The sequence below is a fragment of the Heliangelus exortis genome, chromosome 1, assembly GCF_036169615.1.
Source record: "Heliangelus exortis chromosome 1, bHelExo1.hap1, whole genome shotgun sequence".
Classification (NCBI taxonomy): domain Eukaryota; kingdom Metazoa; phylum Chordata; class Aves; order Apodiformes; family Trochilidae; genus Heliangelus; species Heliangelus exortis.
The window spans coordinates 144,758,117-144,771,602 of record NC_092422.1 but is presented as its reverse complement, the minus strand read 5'-3'; the positions used below and the strand labels follow the sequence as shown (position 1 = coordinate 144,771,602).

General features: G+C 43.2%; 1 protein-coding gene across 3 annotated transcripts; it reads left to right on the top strand.

The window, feature by feature from the left end:
* The first annotated feature begins 1,495 nt into the window (after window positions 1–1,495).
* Window positions 1,496–13,486, top strand: PVALB (parvalbumin). 3 transcript variants are annotated; one of them, XM_071729806.1, is made up of 5 exons: window positions 1,496–1,574; window positions 5,305–5,372; window positions 7,356–7,488; window positions 7,882–7,991; window positions 13,269–13,486. In XM_071729806.1, exons 2-5 carry the CDS (start codon window positions 5,312–5,314, stop codon window positions 13,295–13,297), a joined length of 333 nt encoding a protein of 110 aa, XP_071585907.1. In that variant the 5' UTR covers window positions 1,496–1,574; window positions 5,305–5,311; the 3' UTR covers window positions 13,298–13,486. The 3 variants fall into 3 exon arrangements, with proteins under 3 accessions (XP_071585907.1, XP_071585903.1, XP_071585913.1); XM_071729802.1 differs by lacking the exon at window positions 1,496–1,574 and having other exon boundaries at window positions 5,076–5,372; XM_071729812.1 differs by lacking the exons at window positions 1,496–1,574; window positions 13,269–13,486 and adding an exon at window positions 11,810–11,934 and having other exon boundaries at window positions 5,228–5,372.

Sequence of the window (13,486 nt, the reverse complement as noted above, 5' to 3'; positions counted from 1 at the left end):
GAGTCAGCTATCTCATCTTGTAATTAAATACAAAGTTTCACCTGCTCTGAGCTAGGGCACTGACAGAGTGTTTATGAGAAATAAAGGAGGCTACCTGAAAGGTAATAAGACTTCCCCAAAACCCACACAAAACCCAACTACAACCCAAGAATTATCATAAAAATAAATGAGACAGAACATTAAACTGATTGAATTAAACTTTGTCATGTTTGATTCAACAAGGGTTCATCTTTAGAGATTATCTAAAGCTTCTGGAGAACTTCCAACTTATCAAAGAATTGAACATCAAAATGATAGTGGCAGTAGAGAAATATTTTCAAATACTCTTATCTCATACTTACCTCAATTATCTTTCCTCCCTTTTAGGATGAATTAATCAAGCTACTAAAATCAAATCTCACTTTTGCAGCACCTGCCTTTCCTGAAAGATAACCCAGTTGTATCACAACCATCTTGGTTGCTTTTTAACCTGAGAAGGGTTTGAGTCCTGAAACAGGATTCTTATTTTACTCATAAATATACTTCAGAAAAATGTGATTCATAGTGCTTTTGTAAAATTTTTCTCATTGGCAGAAAAACATAAAATATCAGGAAAAAGGTCCCCAGATAAATTACAGAATGGCAAAGAGGTCTCCATAGCATTTTTATTGGTATTATTATTGCTTGACAGAGTAAAAACAGTGGTGCCTTCAAAGGTATCTTTTCCTGGAATGAGCAACTCAGCATACAGAGAATTTATATGCTGAAAAAATTACAGCCTACGTATTATGACTGCATATACAGTATCTCTTCTTTCACAATCCTCCACCACTCCTAAGAAATCTGAGGTTGTACATTTTTTAGATTTCTACAGGACCTTGGGCCCAGGGCCCAGCAGGGCCCAGAACGGAGATTTTGGATGCCCTTTTAAGTATGAGCAGCCAAAATTAAACACTTCAGTGGTGTCGCCTGCGGGAAAAAATATTTCTGCCTTCCTTCAAGGCCAAGAGGTTGCAGCTTCATGTGAGGAAATAATTTTAAGGCTGTTCTCTCTTGTTTCGAGTAGCATCTGCCAAGAGAGAAAAGGACAAACTCCTGGCTGTGTCCTCACTTTCCCTCTCTCTTATGAGGTGATTGCATCTTCCTATTCCCTTCCTTCTGAGCAGAGTCCCATCCCTCGAACGGCACCTCCTGATTTAATCGTGACAGATCTCCCCGACACCCCCTCCTCCATCTGACGGAAGATGAAGCACCTACTTGCCCCCAGAGAGCTGATTACCGCCTGCCTCTCCCCTGAACAATAAAGTTTCAAGCGGGCCATCAGTTTGCCGAGGTAATAGGTTTTCACAGCCAGGCGAAGGTGAGTGCCAAGGATTATTAATAGTGTTTCTTTGATTAGTTAAGGGAAAGATAAATGTGACACCGCCACCAAAATCCCTGAATATCTGATACCCGTGAGGAGTGGGTATCACCTGCCAAAAATAGGAAGAGCAAGAGAGAGTATATAAGCGGGGTTCCCACCCCGAGTTCCACCTCTTTTTGACCACCTCTGTATCTAACATCCTTTTTACGCTTGCTTAGGAGAGATCCAAAAGGTAAGTAGCATAAAAAATGTCCAGACTTGCACAGCAAAGGTGGATTCTCCCGCACTCGGCAAGAACCCAGGACCTTCGCCCGAAGGGAAACAGATGAGGATAACTTTCATCACTCCGACCCTACCCGCCTTCCTACAAAGAAAAGCTCAGAGGCAAAGAGGTGTAAATCTTCCAAAGCCAGCGGGATGGCCTCCCCGCAGAGAAGACTCCAAAGGGACATCGAGAGGAAGAAATAGGTGAAGACGTTGAGGGGGGGTGTGGGGGGAGGAAGGGTGAGGAGAAAAGGAGGGGAGAAGGTGAGAAAATTGAAGTAACAAAAGAGGGAAAGGGAGGGGAGAAAGTGAAGGAGAACGTGAACAAGGATTCAGTGAACAGAATTTACTGAGTGCTCAGTCGTGAACAAAAGGCAAAACCCCTTCCAAAACACCAAAACGTCGTAGAAGCAAAATCTATCTTTGTGCATAGACGATCGTAAGCGATGGGATGTAGCTGATCGCCTTGGTGTGCTCATTAGGAAGACAAGGAAATGTGTCACCCTTTTTTGTAAAGAACTCCTGGCTTTCTGCTTCAATTTTTGGCGTGGGGGCTTCCTGCCGTTCTTGAAGTTCTCCCTGAATTGTTTTCCTTTGAAAAGCGCGGTTTGATTTCTATGTAATTTATCTGATCTTTTACTCATTAAGAATGTGCTAGTTCTGGCGCTGATGGAAGGGGGAGATGATCTATAAAGAAAGCTCCTGTGCAGACAACTTGGAAATCCACGGTGTGGATTTTGCAAATAGTTCGGGCAGGAAAATTGCCAAAATCTCAGAAAATGAAGAAAACCGCGTCACTCATCTCACAGGAATGATGAGAGAAAGGTGAAGGGGTCGAGTGTGAAACTGCCAATTCGTGAAACGCTTCTTGTTGTTGTTGTTGTTGTTAGAAAAACATAACAGATTTAACTAAAGCTTGGTGGTTAAAAGCTTTCTAGAAGTTTGCTGGCTGTCCTTAAAAACGGATGCGCTGCTGAGATTAGAGACGGGCCTCGGCCAGCCCTCCAGGTTAGATCCCCAGCTGTCCGCTTCGCAGTCCTGTCTGTCGCTGCTTTCTGGCCACGGACGGTGTGGCCTCCCGCCTTGTGAGCAAGGGGGAAATGTTATTTACTCTGTACCAAGCGTCCCCACCTGATCTGACGCCTCATTTTTCTGGCACCTCTCACTTTTCGCCTTCACAGCATGATTAGGCCGTGGCGGCCGGAGGGATCCGATGACGAGGGGAAGCAGGGAGGTTCGCGCATCGTTAGGGATGCGGAGGGAGCCGCCGGGATCCCGTCCCCCAGGAGACGGGCACGGAATGCGCTTCAGACGCTGGGTAGCTACGCGCCTCTGGCCGCTTTGCTTGGCATGAGGCTACTTAAACCTGACTGGCGTCTGCCAGCACAGCAGGCAGCGCTGCGCATCGCCTCTGCCAGCTGCCGGCTTGAGTTTCCTCCGAGGGCAGCCCTCCAAATGTGCTCTGCCTTGTCAGCAGAGCGGGGTTGACACCGAAACACGAGACACCAGCATCTTTACTTGGCGGGTGGTCAGGAGCGTTCCTGTTTGGAGGGGCCTCGGTGGCTCCACGAGCGAGGAAACCTCAGCGAAAGGGTGTACAGAAGATTCTGAAGGAAGGAAGGAAGGAAAGAAAGAAATGGTGTGGACAGGCCCAGCTCCTTCACAGGCTGCACCGACTCGGAGCTCGGCAAAGCAGGGAAGCGGCCGGCTGTGTCGTATCAAGCCGGAGGCGTCTGCGGTGGGAACCAGGAGGGATTCACTCCTCTCTCATCCGCCAGTTAGGGAAAAGAAAAGAGACGCCAATCCCGGAAGGTCGTGCAAATGGATTCCTTTTGTAGATAGCGGTATATTGATGGGTCTACATTTAACATAAAATAGACTAACGATTGGGTTCTAACCTGTGCTACACGAGGCTTTTTTCAACTCCTTTCTTCAGTCTGAAATGCCCTAAAGCAAGAGACACGGGGTAACCCAAGTACTGCCTGAACTGCACCCTGTGCCCTCCCAAACGAGCTCCGAAACAAGGAAGGAGGTAGCTGAGGGAGAGCTACCCATGAAAGTGCGCGGAGCTGCCGCTTATCTCGGCTCAGCATCCCACAGATTTCCCGGCAAATCAGGGAAAAATCCGTTCAACCCAGGAAGAGGGACTCGGCTGCCCATTCCCTCTCCTTGTTTGTCCTTGGAAAAAAACAAGCCTCTCTTGTATCTCATCAAATACACGGGGAAAATAAAAAACTTCCAACGAGAGAAAAAAGACAGTCCCTCCCAGAAGGAAGAGCCGCTGTCTAAAAAAAGAAAGAAAAAAAGAAGGGGGGGGACCCCAATGTCACCTCCTCCTCCGTTCTTCTGCGCTCAGTGACATGCTAATGATTCACCAGTTATAGCTGAACTTGGGCCGCGGAGAAAAGGATGGGCGCTCCCGTTTTTCAAAGCGCAGAAAGAAGGATTTACTGACAGAGTGACCCGAGTTTTTTGCAGCAGCCGCCTCCTGTTTAAGGCCGCTTTCCCGAGGTGCCGTTCATGCCAAGAGTGCCTTTGGGCCGGCGGTACCGTGATGTACCCCTTGATGGCAGCTTGGGGACCTCGCAGCCACCGCGCTGCCCTCCCTCGTCTTTCCTGAAGCAGGGATGCCAATGCTCCTGCAGAGATCTGTCCTACTACTTGGCCCTAACCTTGGCTATCTCAGCCTAATGGCTCCTGCCCAAACTCTGAGAGTGAGTTGGACTACTTGCCATACGGGCACAGTTTCCTGGATCAAAAGAGAAATTAAAAAAAAAAAAATAGAAAATCCATCAAACCAAACCAAACCCAAACAGAAAACCTAGAAAACACCTTACAATCCTTAGCTCTTTTTTTACGACGTCGGGAAGTGCCTGGTCCCGCCTAAGAAGCCCACCACTGCACAGGAGCTCCGCACGAGCATGTTGTCACCTCGCATCTCTTCTTGTTAGATCCTATCGCGGAAGATTCTGCAGCATATTGTGCATTACAAGCGGGATCTGTAGGATTCGCAGGGATGTGATAATTAATTCAGCGAGGATGATGCTTAATATGGACTGGCCCGAAAGAAACGAGGTCTAAAAGGAGTATGTGTGTGAAGGGGGGGGGGGGGGGGAAAGGGAGAAAGGGGAGATGTTTAAAGTGTTTGAACGATAAGGCAAGTGTTCGAAAGCTACATTACATTGGCTTCCAGACCTCAAGAGCAGCTTGAAGCTTGGCATATGCTGCAGTTTCTTACTCATCACCGAATATAAGTGGTAAAGCTCGTCCCGACTCACTAAAGGAAAAGGACTCTGCTCTGCACCACTAGCTTTTCCACCGCGCCCGAGAACTTGACCTTGGCACAACTCTTTCACCAGCCGGTATCACGGACAGAGGCTGGCACTGCTCCAGTAAGGCGTAGGCTCCAACCTTCCCGGGAGCGACCCCCACTCACGTCCTCCCCCACCCCGGTCCCCTCAAAGGCATCCCCGTTCCCTCTCTTTAGCCGAACCCCGGCGTCTGTGGGCTCCTCTGTGCTCTGCAAACTGGAGAGCGGCAGCCCACGGCACTTCTCCAGGCAGAGCTATATAGCTGGCACGGCTCCAGCCTCTCCCGGTGTGCCATCCCCACACAGCACTGCAGCTTTGGTCATATGAGCAGAAATGATGAGAAAAGCACTTTTTAATCTTTTCGCACTTGCTCCTCTGTTCAAACAGTTGCAGGATGGCTATGACTGACGTGCTCAACGCTGAGGATATCAAGAAGGCTGTGGGAGCCTTTTCAGGTGAGTGTTGCTTTTTCTTTTTTTTCCCCCCTCTTTCTCCTCTTTCGTCTCTTTAGCTTAGGACAGTAGTGCATTTATTTAAGATTGAAGATTAGAGGATTCAGCTAGACAAAACATCAAATGAAGATGTGTTTTCAGAAGTGCAGTGGAAGCCTGACAGGTTTATCAAGTGCAGGGCTGCATCCTCAGCAAAGTTCTGCACATTACAGAGATTAAATATTTATTTTAAAGGAAGACAAGCAGTTACCTGCGGACAGACTTGGCTTCTACCGAGAGGATACTTTCAAAGGGAACAAAACACTCGGCGAACTAGGGTGGATTATATCTTGATTTGGGATAGAGAAGTCAGCTGTGGATGCCGGCAGCATCCCGCTCACCCCCGAAATTGATTTTCAGGCATTACAGAACTGCTGTTTCTTGCTTCAAGGAGAAAAGAAACTGCTCTTTTCTTACTTTCTATGCGGACTCCCCCCGGGTAGGCTTTGCTTTTAGGGATGGAATAGAAGGTAACAGTAGAGTAAGAGAGTGCACTGCTCGACTGCAGAAGCTCTCTGCAGGACGAATGGCTGCAGCGGTCCATACTTCCCTCTCATATTCCTCCGAGTTTCAGACATTCCCTACTCCTCTAATTCGTCGCCACCCCTAAACTGACCAGCAAACCTTTCTTCCTGCTTAGAGAGACCCAGGCAATTAAATTAAGGTTGCTCTCAAAGGAGTCCCAGAAACCGTGCTCCGGGGTGCACACGTTATATTTCCCCCAAAAACTACCTGGCTGATCGCACCCCCCAGCTGAGCAGCGTCTCTCTGTCCTGCTCTCTGCCATGACCTTCCCGAACAGACAGAAGTGAAAAACCCGCTGAGCCCGAATAAACTCATCAGCCGGGGAGTGGAAGGGACCAACAAACCGCTTTGCTCTATCCAGCAGCTGTTTCTCTCATTAGCTTCCATTGTCCTAGGGCCATCTCCAAGTCCCGGAGCAGATGCAATTAGCAGCAACTAATGACAGATCTCAGTCACGCAGATCCCGAAAGACTGAGCCTCCTTAATTTTATGTAATAGGAAAAACTGCGGCGGGAGTAAGGATGCGTGGGGAAGGAGGAAAAAAAGAAAAATACACACACACACACACACAAAACACTCTACCTCCACAGCACGTTTTGGAGGTCACTGTATTAGATTTCTAATCCACACCACAGTAGTTAAGCTGCGTAGGGGGGACAAAAAGCGGGTGCGGTTAAAGGAGAGGAGAGGTGGAGCAGTTAAAGTAATTTATCTCGACTCCGATTTCAAGGGCTCCGGGTTGGTGTTTTTTTGGTTTTTTCTCCCCGGCGATCGTGCCTGAAAAGGTCTTGCAGGCAGGAGACAGAATAGCACTCCCTTGCAGTGCCTGAGTTAAGGTACCTCGGCTGCACGCACCTCGCGGTCGAGATGAAACGCTGGTTTCTAGGAAGTCTTCAGGAAAAACGCAAGAGAGCTGCAATAGCCACGTGTGTCGAAACTCTTTCCGACAAAGCTAAGCGCCCTAGTTGAGCAAGAGAGGGGTTTTGGGTTTGTTTTTCTCAGGACTGGAAATGCCAGAATCTTGACAACCCGTCTAATAGCGTGCGCTCTCAGATGACTGTTTTAGTGTTGAAACTTAGTGGGAGGGTAAATGATCCAAGGCACTGAAATGAGACCAGCCAGGTTAGACTTCACCTCCCAAGCCCATCACAGACTTCCGTGTGACCTTGGGCAAGTTCTATCCCTCTGTAGCTCAGTTCTTCATCTGCAAAACAGAGACACTGCCCCTCTTCCCCGTGTTTATTTCATTGTGTGTGAAGTAGGGACGATTTCAGTGCTTACCTCCAGCTTCTACCCCAGCTGGGCTCGACTGTGCCTCCCAGGGTAGGGCACGCAGCAGTGTGGAAGAAAACCACAGGTATGTGTTTGCTGTATGTTTCCATGATTTTTCTAAGTCATTACCTGACTTTTTATCTCCTATAGCGGCTGAATCTTTTAACTATAAGAAGTTTTTCGAGATGGTAGGACTGAAGAAGAAGAGCCCAGAAGATGTGAAGAAGGTTTTCCATATTCTCGATAAAGATCGAAGCGGCTTCATCGAAGAGGAAGAATTAAAGTAAGTAAAGACATGTCCTTTCTCAAATAACCTTGCCTTAAGAGCCTGATTTCTTGATTTCTTTTTCACGAGGCTCTAGATAACAGCATACAATTCAACCTTTTGTGCTTGTGTGCAGTAATCAGTTATTTGCTGGTTTATGGTACCAAGGGTGTTGGAAGTAGTTAGCTGTAGCTTCTTTTGCAGGGTCCTGAAACAGGGGAATGAGCAACACCCTACAGACAGTTCTTCAAACACAGTTCCAGAGCAAGGCACTCCTCCTGAATGTTAAAGGCCAATAACAGAAGATAAAACCCTGGATTCCAACTCATATATCAAAACAGTGGTGCAATAAAATACAAAGTGAAACTGTTCTGAAAATACTTCCCTTTTTTTTCCATGCCTCCTCTTTAGGTTTGTACTGAAGGGCTTTACCCCGGAGGGAAGAGACCTATCAGACCAAGAAACAAAGGCTCTTCTGGCTGCTGGAGATAAGGACGGGGATGGCAAAATTGGCGCTGATGGTATGTGACTAGAGAAGTAAATTTTAACAATAACAGTCGAATATTGATCTGACACACAAGAACTGAAGAAATCTAGGAATGACTGCGGGGTGTGACCTTTTGAAGGACACGATTTGGATTTTCTGAAATGCCAACTCCTACATTTGCCGTACCTTGCTTGTAGGCTTCAGAGGAAACAGGGGCCCAGTTCTGACACTAGAGGGGGCAAGAGTTTGCAGAAACTGAGACAGAGTTAAGGCACCCACTCCACAGCACAGGGCCAAGGGCTGATACAACTTCTACTGCAAGTCTAATTTTTCTGTTGATTTCAGTGGGCTGAGGATCCAGGACACTGAGAGTTCAAAGACAGTGAGTATAAAACTTAGAAAAGAGAAAGGAAAAAAGCTGAGTGGCAGCATTTCTGCTTGATGATCAGTAAATAGGCACGTAATGCATGACTTAGCAAAGCAATGCTCTTAAAATTCAAAGTACAGTCAGTCTGCTATGGAATTTCTAATACAATAATTGTCTATCCAGTTTTTGCTAGTGTTTATGTGGGTCATCACAGCTAAGAAAGCTTGTAACTCCTTTTTACTAAATAGAAGAAATACAAGAAAAGAACAAATTTCCTCTCCCAGCATTGCTTAAAAAAAACCTTTTTCTGTTCTCTCTTGTGATGAATCAAATTAGCCCACATGCAAAATTTCTTCTTTTTCCTCTTTCTTCTGTATGCCAGTAACACACTGGAGCAGATATGAAGAGATGCATTTCCTTAATTAAGTCTTTCCTCATTGTAGGAGACAGTAGCAGAGGTTTGTGGTTAGAGTACTAAATCACCTAGACAGCAGGCAATTGCTAGGTTTTCACCATACTAACAAGACATACAATAGGGTGAAATCTAAAAAATATCTAAAAATCACAGGATTAGAAAAAAATGAAAAAAAAAAAAAAGGCAATAAAAAATAGGGGATAAAAAGCAAAATCTGGTTAACTAACATAGTTCCCTAATTTAGAAGCTGAAAAATTGACACACAGAATCACCTTCTGACATATTCATCAGGTGATATATTAGCTAAATTGCCTGTTCATAGTGCACTGGTGTACCAGTGACTATGACCCTGTTTCTAGACCAGAGACTTAATTTATCAGGTCATTATTATACTGCAGCTTCACAACTGTGAAGGATATAGGGGAAGCTCCTGCTAAATTTTAGCAGAACTTCTGAACCCAAGGAGCGTGTCTTTATTTGAAACTTCATGTGCTCTATTGAACGAGTCCTCCTTATTCCCCTTAAAATTAGTGACAGTGGAAGTAAAATCAGTGGGCAAGAGTTTCAGGGGAAAAATTGACTCAGGTAAGTAAGGTTACAGCTGATCTACCAACCTTGCATCAAGCACATTTTCGGTTATTCCCAGAAGGCAACACAACACAAGGAGAATTATTTTGGCTTATAGAAGAAAATATAGCATTAACTTTTTTATAAGATTTACCATAACTTTTTTTTTTTTTTTTTTTTTTTTTAGTGGAAATAATGTCTGAAAGCCAGTACATAGTAACAAAGCAATATGAAACACCTCTTCTCTTCCTCTCTTCTGCAATTGTCACTGTGCCTAAACTTTTAATTGGAAATACTCTGAATTTATACTTTATCATGAGAAGAGAATGAAAGGCGGGGTTTTTTTTTTGCTTCTTCTGCCATATCCCTACTATGAAACATTATGGGTTCCCTTTCCATTTTCTAAATTTTACTTCAGCAGCAAATTGTTACACTGCAAAGGCTTGAAGTACGTGCAAAGTTAACAGCTGGGACTGTGACCAAAGGATGAGGATGAAGCTTCTTAACTTTTCCTTTGGTTCATAAATCCAATTCTAGATTATAACAGCCTATGTATATAAAATGTGAAGTCACAAATGTACATCACATTCATATTCAGTATTGCAATGCTGCATTGCAAATGCAAAAAATAACAAAAAATATTTTTTTATTTCCCTGTAATTAAATTGTCAGGCCTCACTTTTACCCCTTGTTTTGAACATCAGCCTTGTGCATCACTAAGCTATCACGAACATAAAGCCTTTCACAGGGGCTGATGTTATAGTTCACTAGATGGCCCTTGAATGCTGTCCCTCAGGAGCCTGTAGCAGTTTTAAGAACTGATCTTCATGGATTTTCTAACGCCACAGAGCCATCTTTCTCAGATGTACCTCCACAGACATTAATCCCAAACTAATCAGCCTTCTCCTAGCTAGAGGCCTCACATTATAAATTTTCTCTTAGGTCTCCTGCTTTAAAGCTTCTATCATTCCTGCAAGATTGTTCAGCTCTGAAACAGTTCCACCAGCTTACCTCTTGTCTGATCAAGATTCGTAATTTGTGGCTGATCTGCCAGTTCCAAACAGTTGAAAACTTGCAGCCTGTTCATGCAAGACATTATCATCTTCTGTGTGAAGGTGTCAAACCCCCTCCATTTTCCACTGATGTGAATGGCAGATGATGAATGAAATGACGAACGATGAACTGGAAAAAAATTGCAGGTCAAAACCAGGTTACTTAATAAAACTACAAACATTAACTTCCAAGTTAGATCGAGAAGCAACACTGCAACTGCTCTGTCAGCTTCCTGAGAATATTTATAAGAAGGAGGAGAAAAACAAGATTTCTGCTCACAGTGTTTCCAAAATCTATTTTGTGTATTAGCAATGCACACGCACATTATGCCTTTCAGTTTCTTGGTATTATTAGACCTGAGAAAGTACACAGAGAATTTAAAGACAAAACAAATGCATATTTTTATCCCAGTAAGTAAAAATATTTTCCTTGACACAACTTCTGCAGATATTTTAAAATATTTCAGTTATTATATTTAAATGTTGTAAATGTGAGGCATCACACTTTCCAAGCTAAAAATTATAAGTCATGGCCTCGCACAGGTAAAATTCCAGACAAAAATAAAAAAAATTTTGGAAGCCCTTCTTTTCTTACTCCTTTGTGCTCTTGTGCCTTCTAAAATAAATTAGTCTAAGTCATTACTTATGAAGTTTCCTAAACAGATTTGCTACTGTAGGGATAATTTAAAAAAACCAATCTGATGAGAGAAATCTTTCAGCCTGTAACATGTCCTCTATAATTCTGTCATTTCAGTAAATACAGGGTATGCATCAGACTGGTATAAACTATTGATCTACACTGAACACAGCCAAACAAATCTCTCCTTTTATGTCAGTTTTGACACCAGATAGCTAGTAAATTATTTTACATTATAAAATAGTCTAAATCATTGAAATTTAAAACTATTATTTGTTCAAAGGAAGATTTAACTTTGGAAAGGGAATTATTACTGAATGTAGTCAATGACAAGGATTCTCTCACTAACAGGCCAGTCGGAGGCATTAAATATTTACAAGAGTAACCAACAGGCAGGGGGTAATACACAGTGCCTTACCTCAGATGTTTTGCATATATGAATAAAATTTGTAACAGTTGCCTTGACAAGCCACCTGGGGGTGGCCTAACTTTCGCAGAAAAATAAATAGTGAATCAGTTCACAAGATTATTCAACTGGAGCATCTTTGAGATATTTCAAGTACCTTGAAAATCCTGGTAATAAAGTGCATAACATTTATTCATGAAGGAGTATTTTACGGTTTCCTGGCTACAGAAAGTGTCCATGAACTATCTTACCACTAAGTGATAATAGTACTTCATAATGTAATATAGAAAACGTTTGGCTGCAAGTCTGAATAACCTTCTCCAAATACATTCTATAGATAGAAATTATTATTAAAAGGACTTAATTTAACTCTTACAAGTATGACAACAAATTTTTCCTCTTTTGCAGTTCATGTTTCTCTCTGCAAGATTTATTGACACAGTGATTTAATAATCACAGCCTTCCTCAGCTTTTGCCCAGACTAGTCTTCAGTTTCCATCACATATACTTTATGTTATCTCTTAAATTCAGTTTGCAGGACTTCCAGTCTGTGTGCCCACTGTGTACAGGATTCATACACGTTTTGTGTTAAGTAATCTGCATCACTAATCCTAATTTGGATTTACATCTTTCAAAATGATGGATAAATTTGGATTTAATTTAAACCCTCTGACACTTTCATTTCTCAGTCTGGTTTGTCAGTGTTTGGCAGCCTCTTTTTTGGACACGTCATCAAACGTGCTGTTTGTACACACTACTAACTAAAGATCTCACTTGTCAGGAGTTCAGCATTTTTCAACTAAGCACTAGAAAGTTCTTTAAAATGCCTAATTTCAATCTGCTGTCTTTTTTAGTTGCGGGACATTACTCTTCATTAAGTCAAACTTCAAAAATTTTCTCTTGAGCCTTTACAGACGACTGCCTCCCACTCTATTTGCCATTCCCCTCCCAGCTGATTATGTTAAACCCAGAAACCATTCTCTCTGTATACCCACTAATCCCTTTATCATCTTTCTTGCCCTTCTTGGGATTCCCTCCACTCTGTCTTTTTTAGTGCTCGGAGGCACACACAGCTGTGCAAGGTATTCTCAAGTGTAAGTGTTCCAAGGTTAGATGGAGTAAGGAACTGGAACCTCCTTGGGTAATAGAGTATTCTGAGCACAGTGTGCCAGGCAGCCATGCATGTGCCTTTTCCATGCTTTACCACCCAGCTGAAAGGCATTCTAAAGACCCAATCCAAAAATAACCCTGAACTGCAGATACATACATTTGTGTAAATATTATGGCTGTAACACTAATAAAAGCCACAGGGTAAAATCTTGACCCTATGAGATCATGTTTGTTGTTATCACTACTGTGGTGAAGAGTGCTAGGTAGATTGGTGTCAGCCTTCTGTTCCTGTAATCTGTCATTTTCAGTCAATCTGCCTTTACAAAATTGAGTTTAAATGCAATGTATTTATAATACAGGGACTCAAACGCTCGGACTCATTAATGAGGCTCTTTGCCAAATTCTGATATAGAAGAAACTTATCTCACTGTAAAATTAAATTTCTAGTTCTTGCCTTCAACCCACTGAGATTTACAAAGGAATAACAGGGAACTAATCAAGTTCTTCAGATGAATAGCAGTGGACAGTCTTGAGAGTTTGGCATGCATAGCATTTCTCCCTTACCCTCAAAAAATCTTTTCATTTCACTGTAAGATCTCCCAAGTCATACTTTCCCCTTAATTAATTTGAATTTCTTTGTTCTTCTGTTATTGTTATGTTTCTGCTACACCAGTGACTCTGTAATAATTGTAATATGCTTCCTCTTTCTTTACATTTTCTTTTTTTAACGTTTATAAAAAATTCTTCCCTTCTCCAGAATTTGCAACTCTGGTGGCTGAATCATAAAGGCTTTGACCAATGCAAACCCTTCACCCTTCCTTCACTGCCCAACTCCAACCACCTCCTGCTGACTGCTTTGGCTCCTGTCCTATTTATTTATGTTATTTTATACTCCAGCTCCGTTCTCTGCAGTCCTGCAACTCTGTAACTGTGCTGTAAGACACTGTTAAAATAATAAAGGTCACATCAATCTGG